The sequence below is a fragment of the Protopterus annectens genome, chromosome 7.part0 (assembly GCF_019279795.1).
Source record: "Protopterus annectens isolate FY-2018-M chromosome 7.part0, PAN1.0, whole genome shotgun sequence".
Taxonomy (NCBI): Eukaryota; Metazoa; Chordata; order Ceratodontiformes; family Protopteridae; genus Protopterus; species Protopterus annectens.
Genome location: NC_056739.1, coordinates 1,052,814,825 through 1,052,836,345, shown reverse-complemented (window position 1 = coordinate 1,052,836,345; position 21,521 = coordinate 1,052,814,825). Strand labels below are relative to the sequence as shown.

The 21,521-nt window shown below is 43.4% G+C and overlaps 1 protein-coding gene across 6 annotated transcripts in view; it reads left to right on the top strand.

Moving 5' to 3' along the window:
- LOC122806846 (cyclin-dependent kinase 17-like) overlaps positions 1 to 21,521 on the top strand; it is a 2,140,137-nt gene that overhangs the window by 1,835,950 nt on the left and 282,666 nt on the right. For all 6 annotated transcript variants that reach the window (XM_044077605.1, XM_044077600.1, XM_044077601.1 and 3 more), the window contains one exon: positions 8,076 to 8,181. In XM_044077605.1, the coding sequence (XP_043933540.1) occupies positions 8,076 to 8,181 (106 nt within the window). The remainder of the gene's footprint in view (positions 1 to 8,075; positions 8,182 to 21,521) is intronic.

Below are 21,521 nucleotides of genomic sequence, written 5' to 3'. Positions count from 1 at the left end.
GACGAGGAATGAGGTTTAAAAAGGCAGGATTTGAATGAAGTATGTAATGTTTGAATGACAGTGACTGGACAGATTGTAAGTGATGTGTAATATTTGCAACTAAAATTGTCGGTGTGGTTTGTTTTCATTTATATAAATGTACAATTGCCTGTGTCATAAGTGATCATTTAATAAAGATGTTTTCTTGTTTAAAAAAACACAGTAAGAGGCCTTTGCAAGGTCAGCAGAAACCAGCCCTCTTAGCTCACCTTTCTCTTTGGGTGAGTGAGTGATATTTTGTCCCTTCCGCAAGCCATGCTGCTGGTCATTCAGCTAACTAGTCCTGTAAGTGGATTGAGCCATTTACAGAATTTTTGGAAAATGTTACAAGAAAAAAGGTGGGCTGATAGTGGATAGTGACACAAGGTATGATTTTGCACTTTGTTGGGGGCAATGGAAAGATACTGGCTGAGTTTGTAAATTTCTTTGTGGACCCCCCCCCCCCGGTTTAATGGTAGAGTTAGTAGTACAAGGAGTGTCATATAAATTAGTCTCACATGCTGGAAGAAGTTTGAGGCAAAGGCCATTGGATCCTACTTGAGCTTAGCTGCTAGGGTCTCTCTCAGTCATCTTTTGACCTAGAAAGGGTGACTTCACCATAGTGAAATTAAGTGTGAAGCCAAATGCTGTCCTTTTAGCAAGTGATTTGTCACAGTGGAAGAGCAAATGATGTGATCAACATATCAGAGGCATCAGCCAGTGAACCCTGTTGGTGGAAATCTTCCTGATAATATTTAAGGAAGATATACGGCTGTTCTTAAACTTGCCAATTAGATGTTTTTATTTTCTTCCAAATTCCTTCTGTGTTGGGCATCAAAGCTGCCTGTGTTTATATGCTTGCTTTTCAAGGAGGAGGCCTTAGTCTGATTAGTCATTCTTTTACATTTCATTGTTACTCAAGCAAAGTATCTTGTCTCTTAGTGCAATTGTAGAATGTCTTTATAGCCTTTCTTTGTTAAACATTACTTAACTCTCAAGTTATCCATGGAGCCAATTTATGTTTAACCTTATGGGTTTTCCAGGGATAATATTTCTACTTTAGAATAAATTTGGCAAGAAAGAATCGGAGTTATATTGTTAGTCTGTGGTACAACAGGTAAAGAGCCATTTTTTTTCCACAGGTGAATCCGGGTACAGTTTGATAAAGCCCTGTATGATACACTTGGCCACACATTATGCAGATAAAATGTGCTCTTCAGAGTGTGTACTTTGACTTGCTTCTCTTTAGCTTGGGGTTTAGAAAGTGTTTCACTGTTCCTGGCATTACATCTGTCTTAAGGAATGTAAGGACTGTTTGAGTTTTGCAGTGATATTAAGTTTCCTACAATCCTTTATGCACACACTAGTTACCTGTGCACCACTGCAGAAGCACTGTAGCTGGTTGGGGGTGTGGGGTACAGGTTCTTTAATGGTTTTGGTATGTCAGTGGATCAGCTGTAGAAGGGTGCACTGAGCAGCTACAGCCCAGCTCTATTCTCGTGGAAGGGAAGGAAGGTTAAATGAGACCTTAAGTATCCCAGCCCTCAAGATGGAGACTACAAGTTCTGGGACCCAGCCAGTCTGTGAGAGCAATAGGAATGACTGTACCAGCATTAAGACTTTATGTATCGCTGGTTTTGTCACTGACTATCTTGTGGATTCATTTGTTGGCAAAGTAAAGGGCCATGTAGGTGTATTGGGGAAAAAAAAGCTTTTGCGTAATCCACCTGGAAACCACATTTTCCAATGTTACAAAGTACAATGAGCATGTGTTTGTAATGTGCCAGTGGGCTTAGTATCCAGCCCCCATGTCTGTAATCTACCAGAAAAGCAGACCACAAAGGCAGGCTAGGGAATGGTACTTACCATTGAGATAAGGAAAAAAATCCTGTAGAGGTGAGCAACAGAAGCAGTAAGAAGTCTTCAGTGATTTGTCATAACACCTTTGAGAAAATGGCTTTGCATGAGCCTGAGCAATGCATAAAGAAATCTGTTTTCTTTTAACACAGAAGTTTGTAATCGGGCTTTTTCTGTAAAGATCACTGGATAGTTAATAACATGATGTAGTTAAGATTCAGATGTATTGCCATTAAGCAGTTCTCTTCATCTGAACTTTTCATTGTGTGGAATTGTGATCCTTTCAGCTGCATTCTGACCCTAACTGTGGCAGCCTTTTCATTTCATATCTCAACTCTTACATTAGCAAGGTTAGCAGCCATTTCCTTCATTTATAGTACCACCACTTCAGTTCTTTAGTAGTGCAGGATCTCAGTGGATAGTAAAGGAAACCTGGAACAGACCAACTGTTTTTCATTCCTTCAAAAAAGAATGGAGAGTGCAAAAAAGGATGAAGTTTGTGTGCACAGAAACAAATACTGTTTGGTTCATATGTATGTACTAGGCTAATGGCCCTGGAGTCTTTACAGGCCTAGCCCATTGAAATGCCCTGGCATCATGCTGCCTGACGTTAGTTCGCAGTGCCTCTATCATGTAGAGCCACTGGAGTGATCCCTGGGGTAAACTTTCTATTACTTATCCACTCATCAAGATTTCTGTGGAAGAGGGACAACAAGGTGCTCTGCTTGACATGTATGGGAAGTCTATTCCAGAGCATGGGCAGTCTCTATGTGAGGAACCTGTCCCTCCAGCGTGTTTTGTTGATTGTGGTAATGAGGTTGAGGTCTCTGGAGCATGTGGTGCAGAGGGATTGGGATTTCTTTAGATGTAGCATTTCTAACAGAGCTGGGTCAGACATGGCTTTGTAAGTCGAGCAGAGATCGCCTCTAAGTAGGTGATATGAGACAGAGAATAGCTGAAGTATTTTGAGTCTGTCCATGTAGGACATGTGTATAATGCCTAGGATCCTCTTTGCGAGGTACTCTTTTGGCCTCTCCAGCTGTTGCAGGTGTCTAGTGAGGTACATGCCATATGGGGCATTATACTCGACTGGTATTATGAGGGAAGAGTAGAGAGAGACTATGACCTCCTTCTTCCTGGATGCCAAACCCTTGGTAATGAGATGTGCCACACACAAGGACTTTCTGACCACAGTGGCAATGTGGTGGTCGAAGGAGAGGTTGCTGTCAACCTGTGTCCCCAGATCTCTTATAACGCCTTCAGTGGGCTTCCATTGATGTGGTAATTAGTGGGAACAGAGCCTTTACCAAAGGGGATGATGATGCATTTTTTTGGCATTAAGCTTAAGGCCATGGTTTCAACACCAGTCATTGGTCTCAATGAGGCCTTTCTGTACAATGTCTGCATCACTTGTGGAGTTAATAATGGATTCCAGCTTGCAGTTATCTGTAAACCTGGTCAGCCAGAGTCGCTTTGTGTTGGCCTGGACTTCTGAGAAGTAGATGCCGAACAAGAGAGGACCCGGGACTGATCCCTCTGAGACTCCACTTGTGACTGGTTGGCAGTCTGACTTGGAGTCTGCTACTTTCACACTGTGTGTTCTATCTGTGAGCCAGTTTGCAGCTCACCTAGTGATATAGGGGTTGATGCCTAGTTTGGTGAGTTTATCAATAATTCCCAAGTGAGGAATGGTATGAAAGGCCTTGGCCAGACTGAGGTAGGCTGTATGCACTGCCTTACTTTCATCCATAGCCTTGGTGACTGACTCAAAGAAGTCAACCATGTTGAGCAGGCATCATCTCCCTTTCACAAAGCCAAATTGCGTGGGGTCTAGAGTTTGGAAATTTCCTGTATCTTTGTTAATCAGGTCCATGATGATGCTTTACATATCAGACTCGTCAGGCTAATGGGGTGATAATTCCCAGGGTCTGTTGTTGCTCCCCCTTTATGGAGAGGGATGACTGTAGCAGTGCGCCATTCTGTAGGGACAAAGCCTGGGGTGAGGCTGTGACTGAACAGGGCACACAGATGTGGTGCCATTTCACTTTGTAGTTCATGTAGAGCACAGCCAGGGATATTATCGGGACCCATAGAAGCTGTATTCTTGGCCTTGGACAATGCAGCTTTAACCTGTGCTCCAGTAATGCTGAGTGCCTGGCATTCTTCCAGTATTGTGATTGGTCCTTTGTGGGGAGAGAAGGGGTAAAGTTGGCACTGAATCTGTCAGCCAGTATGTTGGCAATATCTGTTGGCTCAGTATAGGAGATACCATTGTGCAGTAACTCAGAGCAAATCTGGGTATTGCCATGGAGGTTCTTGATATAGCTATAGAAGGCTTTGTGATTGTTTTTAGTTTCTGCTGCAATTTTGCCTTCATAGCTGGCTTTAAAAGATTTGATGAGGGATCTCAACTTTTTGTTGAGTCTAATAAGGGAGTTTTTCCAGTCTTGGGACTTTTTCTGCAACAGTTTCTTCCTTCTGTTGTAGAGTTTTTTAATGGCAGGGGACACCAGATTGGCTTCCTTTTTTTGGAAGAGAGCATCTTGGTTCTGTTGGGTGTGGCTAATAACATGCATTTATGTACATGTTCGTACAGTGCATTGGTGTATGATTCAGCAGTCATGCAGCTATTTTCCATTGGCATGGGTGCCGTGAAGTTAGCCACCTCTGTTTTAAGGAGTCCAAAGTCAGCTCTGGAGAAGTTTTTCAAGGTGGTTACCTTTGCGGGGGGGGGGGGGGTGAGATGTGGATTTCCATGGTGATTAGTTTATTGTCAGGGAGGGACTGACTATTAGTGTAGAGCAATGGTCACCCATGTTAGTAACCAGGTCAAGGAAGTTGCTTCTTCTAGTGGGAATCAGAATGAGCTGGTCCAGTGTATTGGAATTGATGAATTCCAGGAAGCGTTGGGCCAGTGTATTGGTGTTTGAGTAGTTTTTCCAGTTGATGGAGGGGTAGTTGAAGTCTCCTAGTAAGAGAGTGTTGGGTTGGACCTTGATAGATTCTAGGGTGCTTAGGAATGTGGAGTGAGAGTCTAGGGACATGGTTGGGGACCTGTAGCAGGCTATGACATGGATCGCTGTCTTACCCAATATTAGTTGTACCTGAAGTATCTCAGATGTGTTATGCAGGGCTACTAATCTGGATGTGTGCGTATCCTTTATGAATATGGAGACACCACCGCCTTGGAGCTTCGGTCCATGTTTCGGGGCTGAAAGGTGTGGAATGAGTTATAGTCTGGTGGCGCAGGGGTGCTTTCTGCCGCTTTAAACCAGGTCTCCATTACAGCACAAATGTCTGTGTTCTCCATTTTGAGGAGTGCTTCAAGCAAGTGCATCTTGAGATTTAGACTTCTAGCAATGAGCAGCATGATCCTTAGACTGCATTTGTTTATAGCTTTTACATTGATAATTTGGTCTTTGGAACATTGCCTAAAAAAGGCACTATAGCGTTGGCAGGAGCCTTAGCCAGTACTCAGAATCCCAGGGGTAACAGATGCAGGCCATCGCTGGAAAAGCATCTAGGTCTGTCAGTCATGTCATCCCAAGCAGACAGATACTGGATCCCCTTAGAATGACTCCAGAAACATAGCCAGTTGTTGAAGTCAATCATTTTTTCTTTCTACTGCAGTATCATTCTGGATGATGGTAGGGTACTGCTCAGGGCTAGTATCATACCTGCCTGGGCCACATAATCCGAGAGCTCAACTATGTCTTTTTTCATGTAGTCCAGGGAGGTGCATCTCAGGTCATTCACACCCACATGGATAATGACAGAGTCATACTTGTACTTGTGGAGTGACCTGACTGCGCGTGTTATGTGTCCGATTCTGGCACCAGATAGACAGCTGACTGTTACCTTCTTATTAAACCTAGTGAGTGGGACATCTGTGTGCCTCACTATTGAGTCACCTATGATTAGTGTATTGGGCAAAGTGTTTAGCCTTAGGGGCTTAGGTTGAGAGGCACACTGTAGAGGTGAGCTGTGTGTCCTGCGGTTTGTGTTGTGTTGTAATAGTCGAGTGCGTTTCTGTCTTGCAGGTCTCTGCTGTTTGGGTACATTTCTAATGAGAGCCTCCACAAAGGTGGGTGTCTGGTTTGTGTTATGTGAGAGCTGTGATAGTGGGTGTTCTGCAGGGCTGTGTGTTCCATGTGGTATGGTACAGGTGTTGACCTCCTCTTGACCAGCTAGTTCGGTGTTGGCTGGAGAGTGCATAGCATCCAATTTGGTGATATAAGTGCATCTCTCACAAATCTGAGTGTTGGGAGGTAAGAGGAGAGGGTTGTCTGTGTACAAGAGGCAGTTGCTAAACTGCCTCAGAATGGCCAAGTGCACCAGGTTAATAGGAGAAAGCATAGGGAACTGCCCTTTAATCATGCCAGGAGGGGTGGTGATAACTACTAAGTACTGGAGCTATTTCCATAAAGAACTACTAGTGCTGATGGCATTTAGGTGTGCTACAATAATTTTTGTGTCATATGTCCTATACATATATATCTTCTCTACCTTTACTTGAGTATTGTTGAGCTTTTGTTCCTTTCTCATTGGAGATCTAAGGTGATATTTATACATTATAGGGAATTTTAGCCAGACCACTAATAAGATAACCTTGTCTTAATTGACAAGTACTACATTTATATTTTAAATATCTGTTAAGGAATATGCAGGATCCAGATTAGATATCTTGCTCAAAGGATAACGCTTAAAAAGTACAGTGTTCTCATTTTACTTTACTGCAGTGTTAAGTGTTGACATATGGATCCTTGTGTTTTGTAAGAAGATAGAATCCACACCACCCTTTTAATCTTGGAGGTTAGGATGCAGTCTGTAGTAAATCGGTGACAGTCCTGTTCTTGCATGCCTAATGAAATCATGGACTGACAACCTAAACGAAGAGAAACATTTTTTTATTCCTTGTCTCTTAGGGGTTTAGAGGTGTAGTGGGTATAGACTCCTAGTTAAGAAAATTAATTACAAAACAAAAATAACAGAATACTTTTATCTTTTTCCTTCTTGCTATAATGGCCATCAAGTTACCCTTCCTCCACTGCCCTATTATAGGCCCATGTATTCTCCCAGGAAATGAGAAACCTGTGGCCCATTTGCTTCTCCTAGGAACAAGCACCAAACAATAGAAAGAGGAGCCTTCATGAATCAGAGACCAAGGATTGTATCATTAAGGCACTTATCCCACTGATCATGTACTTATCTGCCCTTGGGATGTGACATAACCCCTCTAAACTGTCTTGCACCCCCTTAAAGTCAGCACTCTTGTGGGATTTTTAATCTTTACTAGAGATCCTACAGCAGGACTGAATCCTCAGACTTGTACTGTGCCCCCTCCCCAGAGAAAGGCTAGCTATAAAGCTTTGTCACATCTCACTTTCCCCAAATCATCTATAAGAAGAGGTTGAGATAGTATTTGAATTTAGGGTCACATAGGCCTTAGTCAAGGTCCTTCTGTTTTGGCCTGTGGTGCTGACAGAGAGCTGGTTTTGCATGTAAATATTTTAACAATGCTGGTGTGCTTAACTTGATGCTGTACTACATTATGCTTCCATATGTCCCTGGGAGTTGTACGTGTAATCGGAGCTTTTGAAAATTAGTATTCGGTTTTAAACTTCATTTGTCGGTGAGGATTTTAAAACTTTCATTTCTGTTCTATAGTTGAGTAAAGGTAGTAGATCTGTCCATAGTTACGAATCACCACACCATACTTTGAGAAGCATGACTAGGCTTAAAAAGGTCCCCTTGCGTCATTAGCCTAGTCGTCACCAATGGACAAGGCCACAAAGAGACTCACGTGGTAGACCTCTTCTCTGGATGTGGGTATATCTGTGCTGCACACAACATCATTGCCAAGATTCTGAGATTTCAGCCTTGATTCCTTGTAGTCCTTGGTATGTTTGGATATTGACTACCTCTCTGAAGTCTGATGTAGATGTGCAGTATGCACAGCAAAGGGGTGTTTTTTATTGGGGAAGAAACTGTCTAGTTAAGTACAGGGATGTTAATAGATCATGAAATATGTTCTCTATGTGATGATACAACTCAAAACTATGGACGTGATTGGTTGTGTAGTGGATTAGGGCTTTTCTAATTGAGCTTCAGTAAGCTGTATAATTTTGCTTGTCACATACATACTGTGTATATTTGTATGTTTAAGCCAAATAATAATATATTTTGTTTGGTATTGCTAGGAACACCTACAGAAGAGACCTGGCCAGCTGTTTTCCTAAATGAAGAATTCAAAGCCTATAATTTTCCGAGATATAAACCTGAGCCCCTCATCAATAATGCCCCCAGGTAAGGCTGTACTGTACTGAGAGTGAGCAGTCTTTCAGCACTTTAAGATTTGTTGGTCCTAATGCTGTTATCCTCCCACAGCTATATGCAGAAATTACAAGTTTGTAATCCTTTCCCTTTTTTTTGTAGTTAAATGTCAGCAAATTAGCCTTTACAGTAAGCCCAATAAAATGTTATTCTGTAGTAAATGCTATGAGAGTTTGTGGAAGTGGTAGTCTGTTTTTTTTTTTTTTTTTTTTTTTTTTTGGGGGGGGGGGGCAGGGGGGGCAACTCTGCCATGTGTATACGGATGTCCTGACTGAAATCACTGATGTAGTATTCCTGACATACAATGTATGGCCAGGGTGGCAAATATTTACTTCCCTTAGGTCGTACATCCGATGAATGGCCTCTTGGAGATGGTATTCATTCCCCTCCTCCAGTACCCCTGTTCTTGAGGCTTTCCAGGATACCTTTCACTCCACCAATTCTAGACCCGATTTTCAACCACCAGCTCCTAATAGATGAGACAGGTTTTTACAAGGTCCTTAATTATCTCCATAAAAACCCAGTGGCAGACCCTTCTGCAGTATCTGTTTCTTCAAAAAAGCCCTGTAAGCTTCTGCCCAGTGCTAATGCCCTACCTACTGACAAAGATAGTTAGGTTATGGACAGATGAGGAAAGAAGTTTTACATCTCTGTTACCCTTGCCTTTATGGCAGTTAATTACCAGACTGAAATGACAAAGTATTTGAGATCTGTCCTTAACTTCTTACTCAAGGTTATAGTGGACCTTTGTAAAGCATAGTCTAAGCATTAAATGCAAAGCTTACTTTCGCAGGCCACTCAGATTACCAGACACAGCGTTAAGTGCAGTGATGATGCTGTGGATGCTTCTTCTAGGGCAGCTACCACTGGATCTGTTTGTTTATTTATTTTATTTTACATTTGTTAACCGGGAAATTCTGACTTGGAATGAGCCAATTTTCAGTGGAGGCCCGGGGAGAAACGCTCCAGATGTATGTCTTTGTAACGTGGGAGGAAACCGGAGCACCCAGAAGAAGCCCACAAGAATGGAGGGAGGACATGCAGACTCCACACAGAAGGCACCCCACCCGAGAATCGAACCGAAGAACCTCTTGCTGTGAGGCGACAACGCTGCCGCTGTACCACTGCGCCGTCTGTTATCCCCAGATATGTATGTCTTCACACTCAGCCTAAACCTGAGGATTTTAAATTTAAAATTCTAGTGTCACCAATGGAAGAAGACTTGCTGTTTCGCCCTCAGGTGGCCAGTCTGTTCAAAATTGTCAAAGACCGAAGTAAGACCACGAAAGACTGCAGACAATTTCTACACTCCTTAGTCCCTACATATCACAGAAACTACCCATCTAAATCTACCGCCTTCATTAGAAGAGATCCTAGAACATTTCAGAAACACAGAAGCCCCTCTAGAAAGGGATACGCTGAAAAGCTCCAAAGGGAACCCCAAGCTGGGAGCCTCCCTTTGGAGGCAAAAACCTATGACTCCCTCCGCAATGCTCCTCTTCTGTCTTCAGCCCTATTACCCCTCTTTCTCTACTGTCACTCTCCTTGGCCAGGTGGGAAGCTAATACCACAAACATGTGGGTCTCTCTGATCATCAGGGATAGCTGTGCCATGTCTTGGGGAAACATTCCCCTTCTGACAGGCATGCTACATCCTCCTCAAAACCAAATATCTCTGCCGGTCCCCCTTATTCAAAACCTCTTGAATCAGGGTACCATCGAGCAAGTCTCAAAAGAATTCATGGGAAAGGGGTTTTACACTAGGATTTTTCTAGTCCCAAGAAAAAAAAAATCAGAGACCCATCCTAGGCCTGTCTATCCCTGAACACTTACCTGAAGACTACGTCTTTCAAAATGCTCTCTCTCCAGATTGATCTACCTTTCATACTTCCACAGGATTTCTTAGTTTCATTAGATTTGAAGAACGCCTGTATACACATTCCCATTCAACCTTCTTGTAGGAAATTCCTCAGGTTTTCTTTGGCTCCTCGCATTTTCAGTTTACTGCTCTACCTTTTGGTCTTTCCACAACCCAAGTGTGTTCACAAAGTGTATAGCTCCTAAAGTAGCTTTCTGTTTTACTAAAGAAATTCATATTTTCCCCACCTGGGTGACCTTCTGATCCAGGCTGTCTCCCCAGAAATTTTTGACCATCTTCACTTAAGTCTCCATCTTCTGACAAGTCTGGGTTCTACTGTAAACAACAAAAAAATTACACCCAGCTTCTACACTGGACCTATTTTTTCTGGGATGCAGACTGGACACACAGAAAATGCAGGTTTCTTTCTCCAGGAGAAAGTTCTCCGTTTGCCCTATCACTTCCAAAGCCTCTCCTCCCCAACCCACTGATTTGCAATATGGATGCTAGGGACTTTGGGGTTCATGGCAGCCACCATTCCTATACTGCGCCTAGCCAAACTTCACATGAGGAAAATCCAGTAGTACCTGATATCTGTGTGGTCCCAGCACTGCCAGCCCTTAGACACCCTGCTTCCCTTTCTTCCTTGTCTTGAGAAGGCGTTACTTTGATGGAAGGGTCAGGTCATCCTCAACCCAGTATTACATTTCATGCCACCTTCTCCTCTTCAACAAGCTCATATGGACGGCTTGGACAAGTTTTGGGGGGACGTGGACAGGATCGCACTGAATGCATGGGAAATGGTAACCCAACTTCCTGAGGGAAATTAAACTGAAAGAAATGAGGGCTTTTGCAAGCTTTAATGATTTTCACCCACCTTTGTAAACTCAGACCACTCCAGGTGCACACAGACAATACCACAGTCATGTGGCACATAAGCAAGGAGGTACCAGGTCTTACCAACTTTGCAGGTTAGCACAGGAGGCATGGAACTTGGCAACACAAATGAACATGATGCGCACAACCATATACATCCCTTCTCAGAACAAAGTGCTAGTAGACTGCTTAAGCTGCTCCCTGGAGGACCACCACTAGTTGACTTTGAACAGAGAGGTCTTCCACAACATCACAGTTCAGAGTGGCACTCGGACCTCTTTACTTTACCAGACAGCCATCAGCTTCCCCAGATGTTCGTGTTACACTGCTGCAGTCATTACACTTGGATTATCCTGCCATCAGGCGGTTCCCCAGTCGGCCTGAGTTCCAAAGTCTTGGTCCGGCGTCGGTTGCTGTCGCCTCCTCCCTGACGTCAGTGCGACAGGGGAATATAAGATGCAGCCGACGCCATTTTCTTCAGTCTTTCTTGCCGTGCCGTGCCCAAAGCAGAAGCAGTTCGCAAGTGCCGGTCGGCCGACTCCTGAGATTTTCATTTAGAATCCAGAACCAAAGTCTTCTAGAAAGCTAAGTACCCCGTCGGGGAAACTTTTTCTTGCCTCAGACCAATGTCAGTAAAAGTAAATAACTGTATTTCATGTGGGAAGCAAATACCTCATAAGGATTTCCACTCCTATTGTATTCCATGCCTAGGCCCAGACCACGACATGGTTGTCGGTTTTGTGCTAGGTTTAACAAGCGCACTATTAAACGTCGGTTTGATTTTGCCCGACATTATTTTGGCAGAATATTCAATTACACCATGCCGTTGGAACTCCCGACGACAGGATTACATAAAAAGCGCAAAGACAAGGACAGGCATCCGAGGCCCAAAACTGATGACGAGGCCTCTTCTAGGCCGGTCACCGGTTTTCAGCGAGGTGCCTACGCAGCCCCTGACGACCATTTCCACAGAACCACAGACCGCATCCGACTCCCACGTGGAGCTGGCTGGGCCTTCGGACGCTACATGTTTTCAGCCTACCGAAACTAACCCATCTGAGGGTACCGAAGTAGCTGAGCAATTCACAGCCTCAGAGGGTGTCTTCAGACCTACCCAGTTAACCATTAAACCCTCTACTAAGTCTAAGGCCCCCTTAAAAACAAAGAAACAGATTCAGCATTCTCCAGGACAGGCTTCTATGCCTAAGAAACAAATGCTCAAAATGGCCGAAGACCTAATCACCCTGATCAGGGGGGCCCATCCCCCTCCTGATAAAAGGCCCAGACAGGATGCAGACTTTGAATCTTCCGACCACGTGTCCATTTCTTCAGATTCATCCTCAGACCTAGTATATTCCTTACCCCCTTATGAGGATTCTGATGCTGAGGAATCAATTCCATCAGCCTCTCCGCCTGAGGACTACTCCTTTGGGGAGACATTACATACCATGAGGGAGCACTTCCATTGAGAAGGCCAGGATTACTCAGAATCCAAGAAAAGGCTCAGAGACTTCCTTTTATTGCCTCAACACAGACCCCTTGCTATTCTGCCAGTGTTAGATATTGTGGATGATGTCTACACTCAATCCAGCTTAAACCCTGACTCCTTACCTCCAGCCCCTGTTAAACCCGATAGATATTACAGGGACCCTGACTCTCACAAATTTCTGTATAAAAGCTGTGTTGCTGACCCTGAAACTATTTCTCAGGGATCCAAAGGTATTAAGGCCTCATCAGCAAAAAACCCAGTTTCCTCTGACAGAGATTCCAGAGCATTAGACAGATGGGGAAAGAAAGTATATACGTCTGCATCCTTAGCAATGAGAGCCTTAAATTGCCAGTTTCACATGCTAAAATATCAGCAATTTTTGATGTCTGAGTTAAAACAAAAAATGCTTCCAGATTCAAATCCTCCTAATTTTAAAGAAATGCAGGATTTATTGCATGCAGCTGAACATGTGGGAAAGCATACTTTGCAATGTGGTTTTGATTCTTTAGAGGCCTCCTGTAGAGCAGCAGTTACAGGCTCTGTCATTAGAAGGCATGCTTGGTTAAAAGAACATACGTTACCAGATCATGTTAAAGCAAAATTATTAGATGCACCTTTACAGCAGGATGTGTTATTTGGAGTTAAGGCAGAAGAGGTATTAAAGAAAATGGAGGATGAGGCAAAATCTATGCAAACGGTAAAGGATTTCTTACAGGTTCAGCCACCAAGATTTAGCAGAAATTGGCCAACAAAGAATTGGTCCTTTCCGGCTACAGACAGACCAAAAAGAGGCAGATACAGATGTCCGAGAGGTAGAGGTCAACCACAAGGTTCTTACAGGCCTCAACAATGGGGTGCACCAGGCCAGAAAGAAGGGGAAGACAGACCCCAACCATATAAAAAGCAGCCTCAATGACTTCCCATTACAGCTGCCAAACAATTCTCTCTTGGCAGCCCCCTTGGGAGGAAAACTAGCACTTTTCTATCACAGTTGGCATTGGATCACCAAAGACAAATGGGTTCTCAACATTGTATCTCAAGGTTACAGTTTCCACTTTCACACTCTGCCAAGGTTAAAAGGAATGCCAAATCTGCCACCAAATCAATGGGCAGAGGCTCAAAAACAAATTACAGCACTTATGGAAATGAGAGCTATTCAAGAGGCACCACCACAAGAGCAAGGACAAGGATTTTATTCAGGACTTTCTGGTTCCCAGAAAGGACAATGCCTGGAGGCCCATTCTGGATCTTTCTTCTCTAAACACTTACCTGGATGTTCCGAAATTCAAAATGTTAACACTACAGCAGCTTCTTCCCATGCTGGGCAAGAAAGCTTGGCTCGTGACTTTGGACCTCAAGGAGGCATACCTTCATGTCCCTATCAGACAAAACTGCAGAAGATACCTCAGATTCATAGCAGGTTCAATGCACTATCAATTCTCTGCACTGCCCTTTGGCTTATCTACTGCGCCCAGGGTCTTTACAAAGTGCCTGGCACCAGTAATTGCATTTTGCAGACAGAAAGGTATTCAAATTTATCCATACCTGGACGACTACCTGATTCAAGCAGAGAGCAACGACAATCTTCTAGAGCATCTGGCGTTTGTAAAACAGTTATTAAGTTGCCTGGGGTACACAGGAAAAGAAATCAAAACTAGTGCCCTCACAAGAGATAATATTCCTGGGTGCCAGCTTGAACACAACGGCCCAGATGGCTTATCTCATGCCAGACAAGCAAGGACAACTGACTCAATACTTTCAATTGATGGCAACAAAAACCCAACTCCCTGCAAGAAAAATTCTGCAGGCCTTGGGTTACATGGCATCTTGCATACTACTAATTCCATATGCCAGACTGCATATGAGGAAACTACAATGGTACCTAAAGAGTGTATGGTGTCAGCACTGTCAAAGTTTGGAAACAGTTATACCACTAATTCCTTGCCTTCAACAGGAGTTTCGATGGTGGGCTCAAGCTTGTCACCTCAACAAGGGACAGCCTTTTACTCAGCCCACAGCCAGGCAAACATTGACAACATATGCATTGGATTACGCCTGGGGAGCACACATGGCAGGAAAATGTATTCAGGGCAAGTGGCGCGCAGAACAAAGGCATCTTCACATCAATCAAAAAGAGATGTTAGCTGTACAAAATGCCCTTATAGCTTTCAAGGACATGCTGCATCCAGGATCCAGGACAACTATTACTAAAAACAGACAACACCACAGTTATGTGGTACATAAACAAGCAAGGGAGCACTCACTCCTACCCCCTCTGCAGACAAGCCATGACCATGTGGAACCCAGCTCTAAACTGTCAAGTTCATCTTCAAGCACAATTCCTGCCAGGAGAGAAAAACACACTGGCAGACGACTTAAGCAGAAACATCATGGATCCCCACAAATGGGAATTGAATGCACAAATATTCAGAATGATAACACAAAAATGGTGGAGCCCGGACATAGATCTGTTTGCATCCACAATGAACTGCCAGCTACAGAAATTCTGCACAAGGAGTTATCATCCACAAGCATGGAAAGTGGATGCCCTCTCATTCAGCTGGAAAAACCTACAAGTATACGCTTTCCCTCCACTACCTCTCCTCCCAAAGGTTCTCATAAAAGCCAGGCAAGAAGAGCCAAAGATGATCCTGATTGCTTCAGACTGGCCACGCCAGCACTGGTACCCAATCCTAAAGAATTTAGCACAAGAAACCACCCTGGATATTGCCTCAAATTCCACATCTGCTGACTCAGCACAACAATCAGATACTTCGCAGTCAGCTAAAGACCTTAAACCTAGCTGCATGGAAAATTCCTTAGTCAAGCAATCAGTGCCTCTCTCCAAAGCTGTTATGGATGTCATTCAGGAGGCCAGAAGGCCTAGTACCAGGAAAGCCTATTCGAATAAATGGAAGAGATTCTGTGCCTGGAACCAGGCTCACAGCCTTGACCCTCTTGTCCCAAACATTCCTCAGATTCTACAATATTTAACCGAGATGCTGGACAAAGGTCTCTCTTTTTCATCCATCAAGATCCACGCCTCTGCCATCTCTGCTCATTACAACACAGATCCACCAATTTTCTCTAATCCGGTGCTAAAACTGTACCTCAGAGGGGCTAAAAACATAAGACCAGCCTGTAGAGCACCTACTCCAACTTGGGACCTCAACTTTGTTTTGGAAAAATTAACTTTACCTCCCTTTGAGCCAGCTAACACAGCAGAATTAAAATATATTTCTTGGAAGACTGCTCTGCTCCTGGCAATAACATCAGCTCAAAGAGTTTCAGAATTACAGGCACTAATGGCAGTGGAACCTTTCCTCATTTTCCACCAGGACACAGTGTCCTTAAGAACTAACCCTACATTTATGCCAAAGGTGGTTTCAAGTGTGGCTCTAAACCAAACTATTCACTTGCCAACTTTTTATCCAAAACCACAGAATAAAGGAGAGAGACTATTGCATTCTTTGGACATTCACAGGCAGTTACGTTTCTACTTGGACAAAACCAAAGCTTTCAGAAAATCTGAGCAATTACTGGTAGCATATGCTGCAGGAGCACAGGAAAAAGCCATTTCAAAACAGACTATTTCAAAATGGATAAGACATTGCATACATTTCTGCTACACACACCATGGGAAACCTATACCTAGCAGCATTAGATCTCACTCCACTAGGGCAACAGCCACTTCAACTGCCTACCTCAGAGGAGTGCCTACCCAAGGACATTTTGGTAGCAGCAACATGGAGTTCTGTGCATACCTTCACCAAGCATTACCATCTGCCTTTATACTCTAAGTCCAGAGCTGGCTTCGCCACTGCTGTGCTGCAGGGCCTTATAGCCACACCTAATGCCTTATAGAACCAGCCACCCTACCTCAGCTTTGGGATTCTTCCCAAGTGTGATGACTGCAGCAGTGTAACACGATGAACATAGTACAGTTTTGTACCTACCATAAATGTAGATGTTCGAGTGTATACCCTGCTGCAGTCCAGGTTACCCTCCCTCCTTCCCCTCTTACTTGCTGGTACGTACCTATGTCTTCTACCCTTTACTACCTATGGGGAGTATTAGCTGGTAACTGAAAGCTGTTGTTTGCTTTTCTTATGGATGTTTTATTAGCAATTTGTATTGCCTACCTTTTGGGGGCACCTGACATCTGGGGCAAGAAAAACTGAAGAAAATAGCGTCGGCTGCATCTTATATACCCCTGTCGCACTGACGTCAGGGAGGAGGCGACAGCAACCGACGCCAGACCAAGACTTTGGAACTCAGGCCGAATGGGGAACCACCTGACGGCAGGATAACCCAAGTGTAATGACTGCAGCAGTGTATACACTTGACCATCTACATTTATGGTAGGTACAAAACTGTACTTTCTGCACCATGGACCCTTGCCTCACAGCTTGGAGGGCAGATGCCTTCTCTTTCCACTGGACAGGGAAGTTCCTCTATGCATTCCTTCATGTACCGCTTCTTCAAAAAAATTCTTCTCAAAGGCACAAAAGAAAACAGCCAAACTCCTTTTACTGACCCCATTTTGGCCAAGACAGCTTTAGTTCCCATTCTGTTTCACCTAGCAAAGGGAAATCACAATAGAATTCTTCTGCAGTCAGACCTGATAACTCTGCAAAAAGGATTACTCCTCCACCCAAATCTTCCATTTTTCAGCCTGAACCTATCAGTGAGAGGATTTTAAATACCCCAAAGACGTCTCTTTGAGGCGGCTATACACGTCTTACAAGAGACTGAGAGACCCACTACTAAAAAATGTTACACTGCAAAGTGGAAAAAGTTTCCCTGCTAGTGCTGCAAACATGATCAGGATCCACTCTAAGCACAGGTCCACAGTACTGCAGTACTTCTGTGAGCTTATCCAGTCAGGCTTGGCCTTCTCTTTTATAAAAGCTCACTTGTCTGCTGTCAATGCCTGCCTCCATCTTAGCCTTCCACTTTGGCTAGGCCGGAGTTGAGCTTTTCCTCTCGGGAGTTCTGAATCTTAACCCACCAAGGAAACCCATCCTCTCCCCCTTTGGGATCTTAATTTTGTGTTGGAAAACCTTACTCTACCTCCCTTTGAACAAGCTTCATCTGCTTCTCTAAAGTTCTGTACTTGAAAAACCACCCTCCTCTTGGCTGTCACCTCTGCCAGGAGGGTTTCTGAGCTACAAGCTCTCATGGCCGTTCTCCCTTTTCCTATTTTTCATAAAGACAGAGGTGACTCTCAGGGCAACCCATCTTTCATGTGCAAGTTAATGAATGAGCTGTCTTCCAATCAAGGTTTTCATTTCCTCACTTTCCTTCCCAATCACAAAACAGGGGGTGGGTGACGACTTACATTCTCTAGACATTCACAGGCAATTCAAAACAAATCATTCAGAAAGACTTACTAGCTGTTTGTATCTTTTATGTCCTTTACACTGGGACAGCCAGTCTCCAAACAAACTATGGCAACCTGGATTTCAAAGTCTAAGACCTTGCCTTCCTGCCTAAAGCACTTTCTACTAGGGAAGTCACTTCCTCAGGGGCTTTCCAGAAAGGAATGGACTCCAGGCCTCTCTTGGAGGCAGCTGCTTATTCCTCTGTACACATCTTTACCAAATACTACAAAATTGATGGTTTCTCCAGGTCCATGGCAACATTTCCTAGGTCAGTACTATGTGGACTGGTGGACATCTCTTGTACTCAAAAGCCAACCACCTTTCCTTCCTCTTTCAGTTGTGGGAATCGCCCATGTCAAGAATACTGCAACAGTCATTTCAGTTGTGACATAGTACAGTTATGTAAGAACTTACTATAACAATAGAGGTCCTACTGATCACTGTTGCAGTATTCCATCCCACCCTTCATTCCGTCTTCTCTGTCTCACATAAGTCTTTAGTTGCCTCTCCCCATTTCCTCTAACCTTTTCTCTCTTTCATAGTTATGGAGAAGTTTTTTTTTACCTGTTTGAGCTACATTCCTCCTAGCTGACCAGTCTCCTATATCAGTAGTCTTGAGCAGCTGGCTTGTAGATAGTCTTAAGATCCACAATCATACATCTGTCTTTATACCCTAACACATATCAGCTGAGGTCATGTGTGGGATGTACCATCTAGGGAAGGTAAAGCTTTGATATCCTAGCCTGACATCAGTAGTAACAACCCCATATGTCAGGAATACTGCAACAGTGATCATTAGGACATCTACTCTTAGGGTAAGTTCTTACACAACTGTACTTTCTCTCTAGATATCTGTCGGTAGAATTTTTTTAGCATTTCACATGTACAGAACACACATACAGCTGATAGTGCATGCTGGGAAGTCCTTGTGAAGGTCATTCTCCATCCATATATTCCTATTTTTCCAGACATTTGTGCAGCTTGGGTTTGGATATCATCCTAAGAAGAATTGGTTCTTGTTTCTCTGTTAGTACCCTGAGTTTTCCTACTATTATCAAATCACTAAACAGACTTGCCATGGGAGAGATAGCTGTCTTGCCTCTGGCCAGTGAACAATGTTGGAGAGGCTGTTTAATTCTTCAACATGTATCACAGGGAAGAACTTGAAGGGCCTAAATTACCATACACAGGTTGGTGACAGTAGGAGTTCCAGCATTTGAGAAGAACACTCTTTTTGAGGTCAGCAGAACCATTGAAGAGTACATTGAGAGTCTTAGGCCAAGCTATTGCAAATTTTGGATCCTTAACCAGATTCAGCACAACAGCACTGATCTTTAGACCTTTTGACATGGTAACCTGTTACTCAGTAAGGATTCATGTCCTGCTTAACATTTAATGGCCAACGTTGAGTTCCGACAGGTACTCCCTCATTTCCCATTGTTGCCATGCTCGAGCACAAGACAGTTCTGCTCTCTAATGCAGCATGTGTCTGTAAATCTAGGAGCACACTTCCAGTGTTTGACTGATGCCAAGGGGATCCATTTCCTTTGTCTCCTCACTAAGCTGTGACTAGCTTGCCATTGAGTTTTCTGCTGGTCTTGGTATTGGGTTGCTTGTATCATTATTTTTGGGCCCTTGGCCTCATGACTATTCTTTCCCTCCTTGGGCAGTTGACTCCTTTTTCCCCATTTTCCTGAAGCAAGAGGAGCCATCACTAAAGCAGTCATTGTGGTTTTTCTGTTTGAGCCTTGAATCCCTCACATGCTCAATCACGTCCAAAGGCTTGGTGTGCAGTGGGCTTTTGCAATGCATGTCACACTTGTATGTAAAGTCATTGGTTGGCCCTGCCCCTCCCTTTTAGATAAGCACCTGTGTGTGTTCCATGGCCTCTACCAGGGATTCTACCATGAAGAGTATGGTCATGAGCACATGCTCTTTCCCCAGAAGAAAGATAAGCAGGTTTGAAACTTGACTTCTCTCCCCAGCTGCCAACACTATTAAGCACTGAAGCTGCTGGTCACATCTGCATAGTCTGTGTCATAATCAGGGCTTTACTCCTCGAAGCTAATGGAGCTGGCATTCTGTTTGTTTGCTGCCAGTGTTAGAAGGATTTTGTAAGAGATGGCTATCTGATTGTGAAAGAAAATGGTCCAGTAGTAATGTTTAACCAGTGCTCGAGTACATAGTACAGGCTTTTTGTACACTAATACTGCTTCTAGCGTATGCTTTCCTGCACACTAGAGTATGGTGAGTGACTCTGAACATCTGGATCAATGTCTTGTGTGGGAAGGATGAACTGAGGTCTTCCCTATTAGGAGGCTAGCCAGCAGTAACCTGTTTCCCTTCTAGAGTCTTCCCTGGCAGAGGAATCTCAGAGGACCAAGGCCCCTCTCCCTGTGACATATTGGGATAATGACTCCTATGTAGCTCCCAAGCCCCATATGAGCCCATCTGTAAAGGTGTCAAGTCTTATGAGATCCACCAGGCCATGTGCCATATTGCTGTTTTGCCAGACTAGCAGGCTGCTTTTTTCCAGTTGAACAATTCTGGCATACACATAAGAAAAGTGGTTTCATATGACAAGAAGGAATTTACTCTTTTGATTTGCAATGCATGATACTTATCCTGTGGATACTAGGGATAGAGCTGCAGGTTGCAGCTGCCCTTTAGGCTCTATACCATTTCCTTTCCCTAGAAAGTCAGGTGTATAATTCAGTGTCAGTGGCTCAGTAGGTAGCAGATTCAGCATTGCTGAAAGATCAGACAGTTTGAGAGTTTTATTCCCATCTCAGGCAGTTGAATTAATTTCCCATTTTTTGACATTGCAGTATAGAATAAGCAGGGGTGCAGCACTCCAGACTGTGCTGTCTTTCAGATGAGACAGTAACATTGAGATACTATCTTCCTAAGTTGTTTGGTGGCTCACGTGGATGTAAAAGGTCCTATAGCACTTAAAAAGAGTAGAGGTACTTTATTAAAATCATCACAACACTTGTATACAGCTAAATAAAATCAGTAGGCTATATGCATATTCACATATTTATATGTAAAGAAAAAATCTGTAGAAATGTATCCCCCTACCCTTTTCCCCATAGTCATTTTAATCTTGTATCTCTCACTTTGTTATATAATTTTGTCCTACCCTTCCTTTCCACGTATGCAGCAAACAAGACATTAGTATTTTATCATTCAGTTCAACTTATTACATTTTTTAAAATCTCCATACAGTATCATCTCCATACCAACTTAATTCAAGAAATCTTTTTTCCAAGTTTAACTAGCTTCTAACAAAAAAGCTTCTTAATTCTACAAGTAAATGTCTTGTCATCTCCTCAGCTTGCATATGTCGTATTTTCTTTCTTCCTCACATATATACTTCCTGGAGTCTGTAACTGGTAATTTATTTAGCATTAAGTGGTACTGGAAATCTGTTATACATGTTTTTCTGTCTTGATGCGTATTAACAATACTATACAATTTCCTTTAATGAATCCTATACCAGTTTTGTTTACAGTCCCTTTCCAATACCATTCTTCTTGTGTTTCGCATAGATTCAAGGTTATGTTGTATTTCTTTTTCGTTAAGCTGTTAACCAGTGTGCCATACTGTCATACTTAATTCTTCTTCGAACGCGATACTAATTTAATGATGCCAAGAAAAGAATTGGTGTCAAAACTCTAAACCACCATTATCCTTTGAATTATACA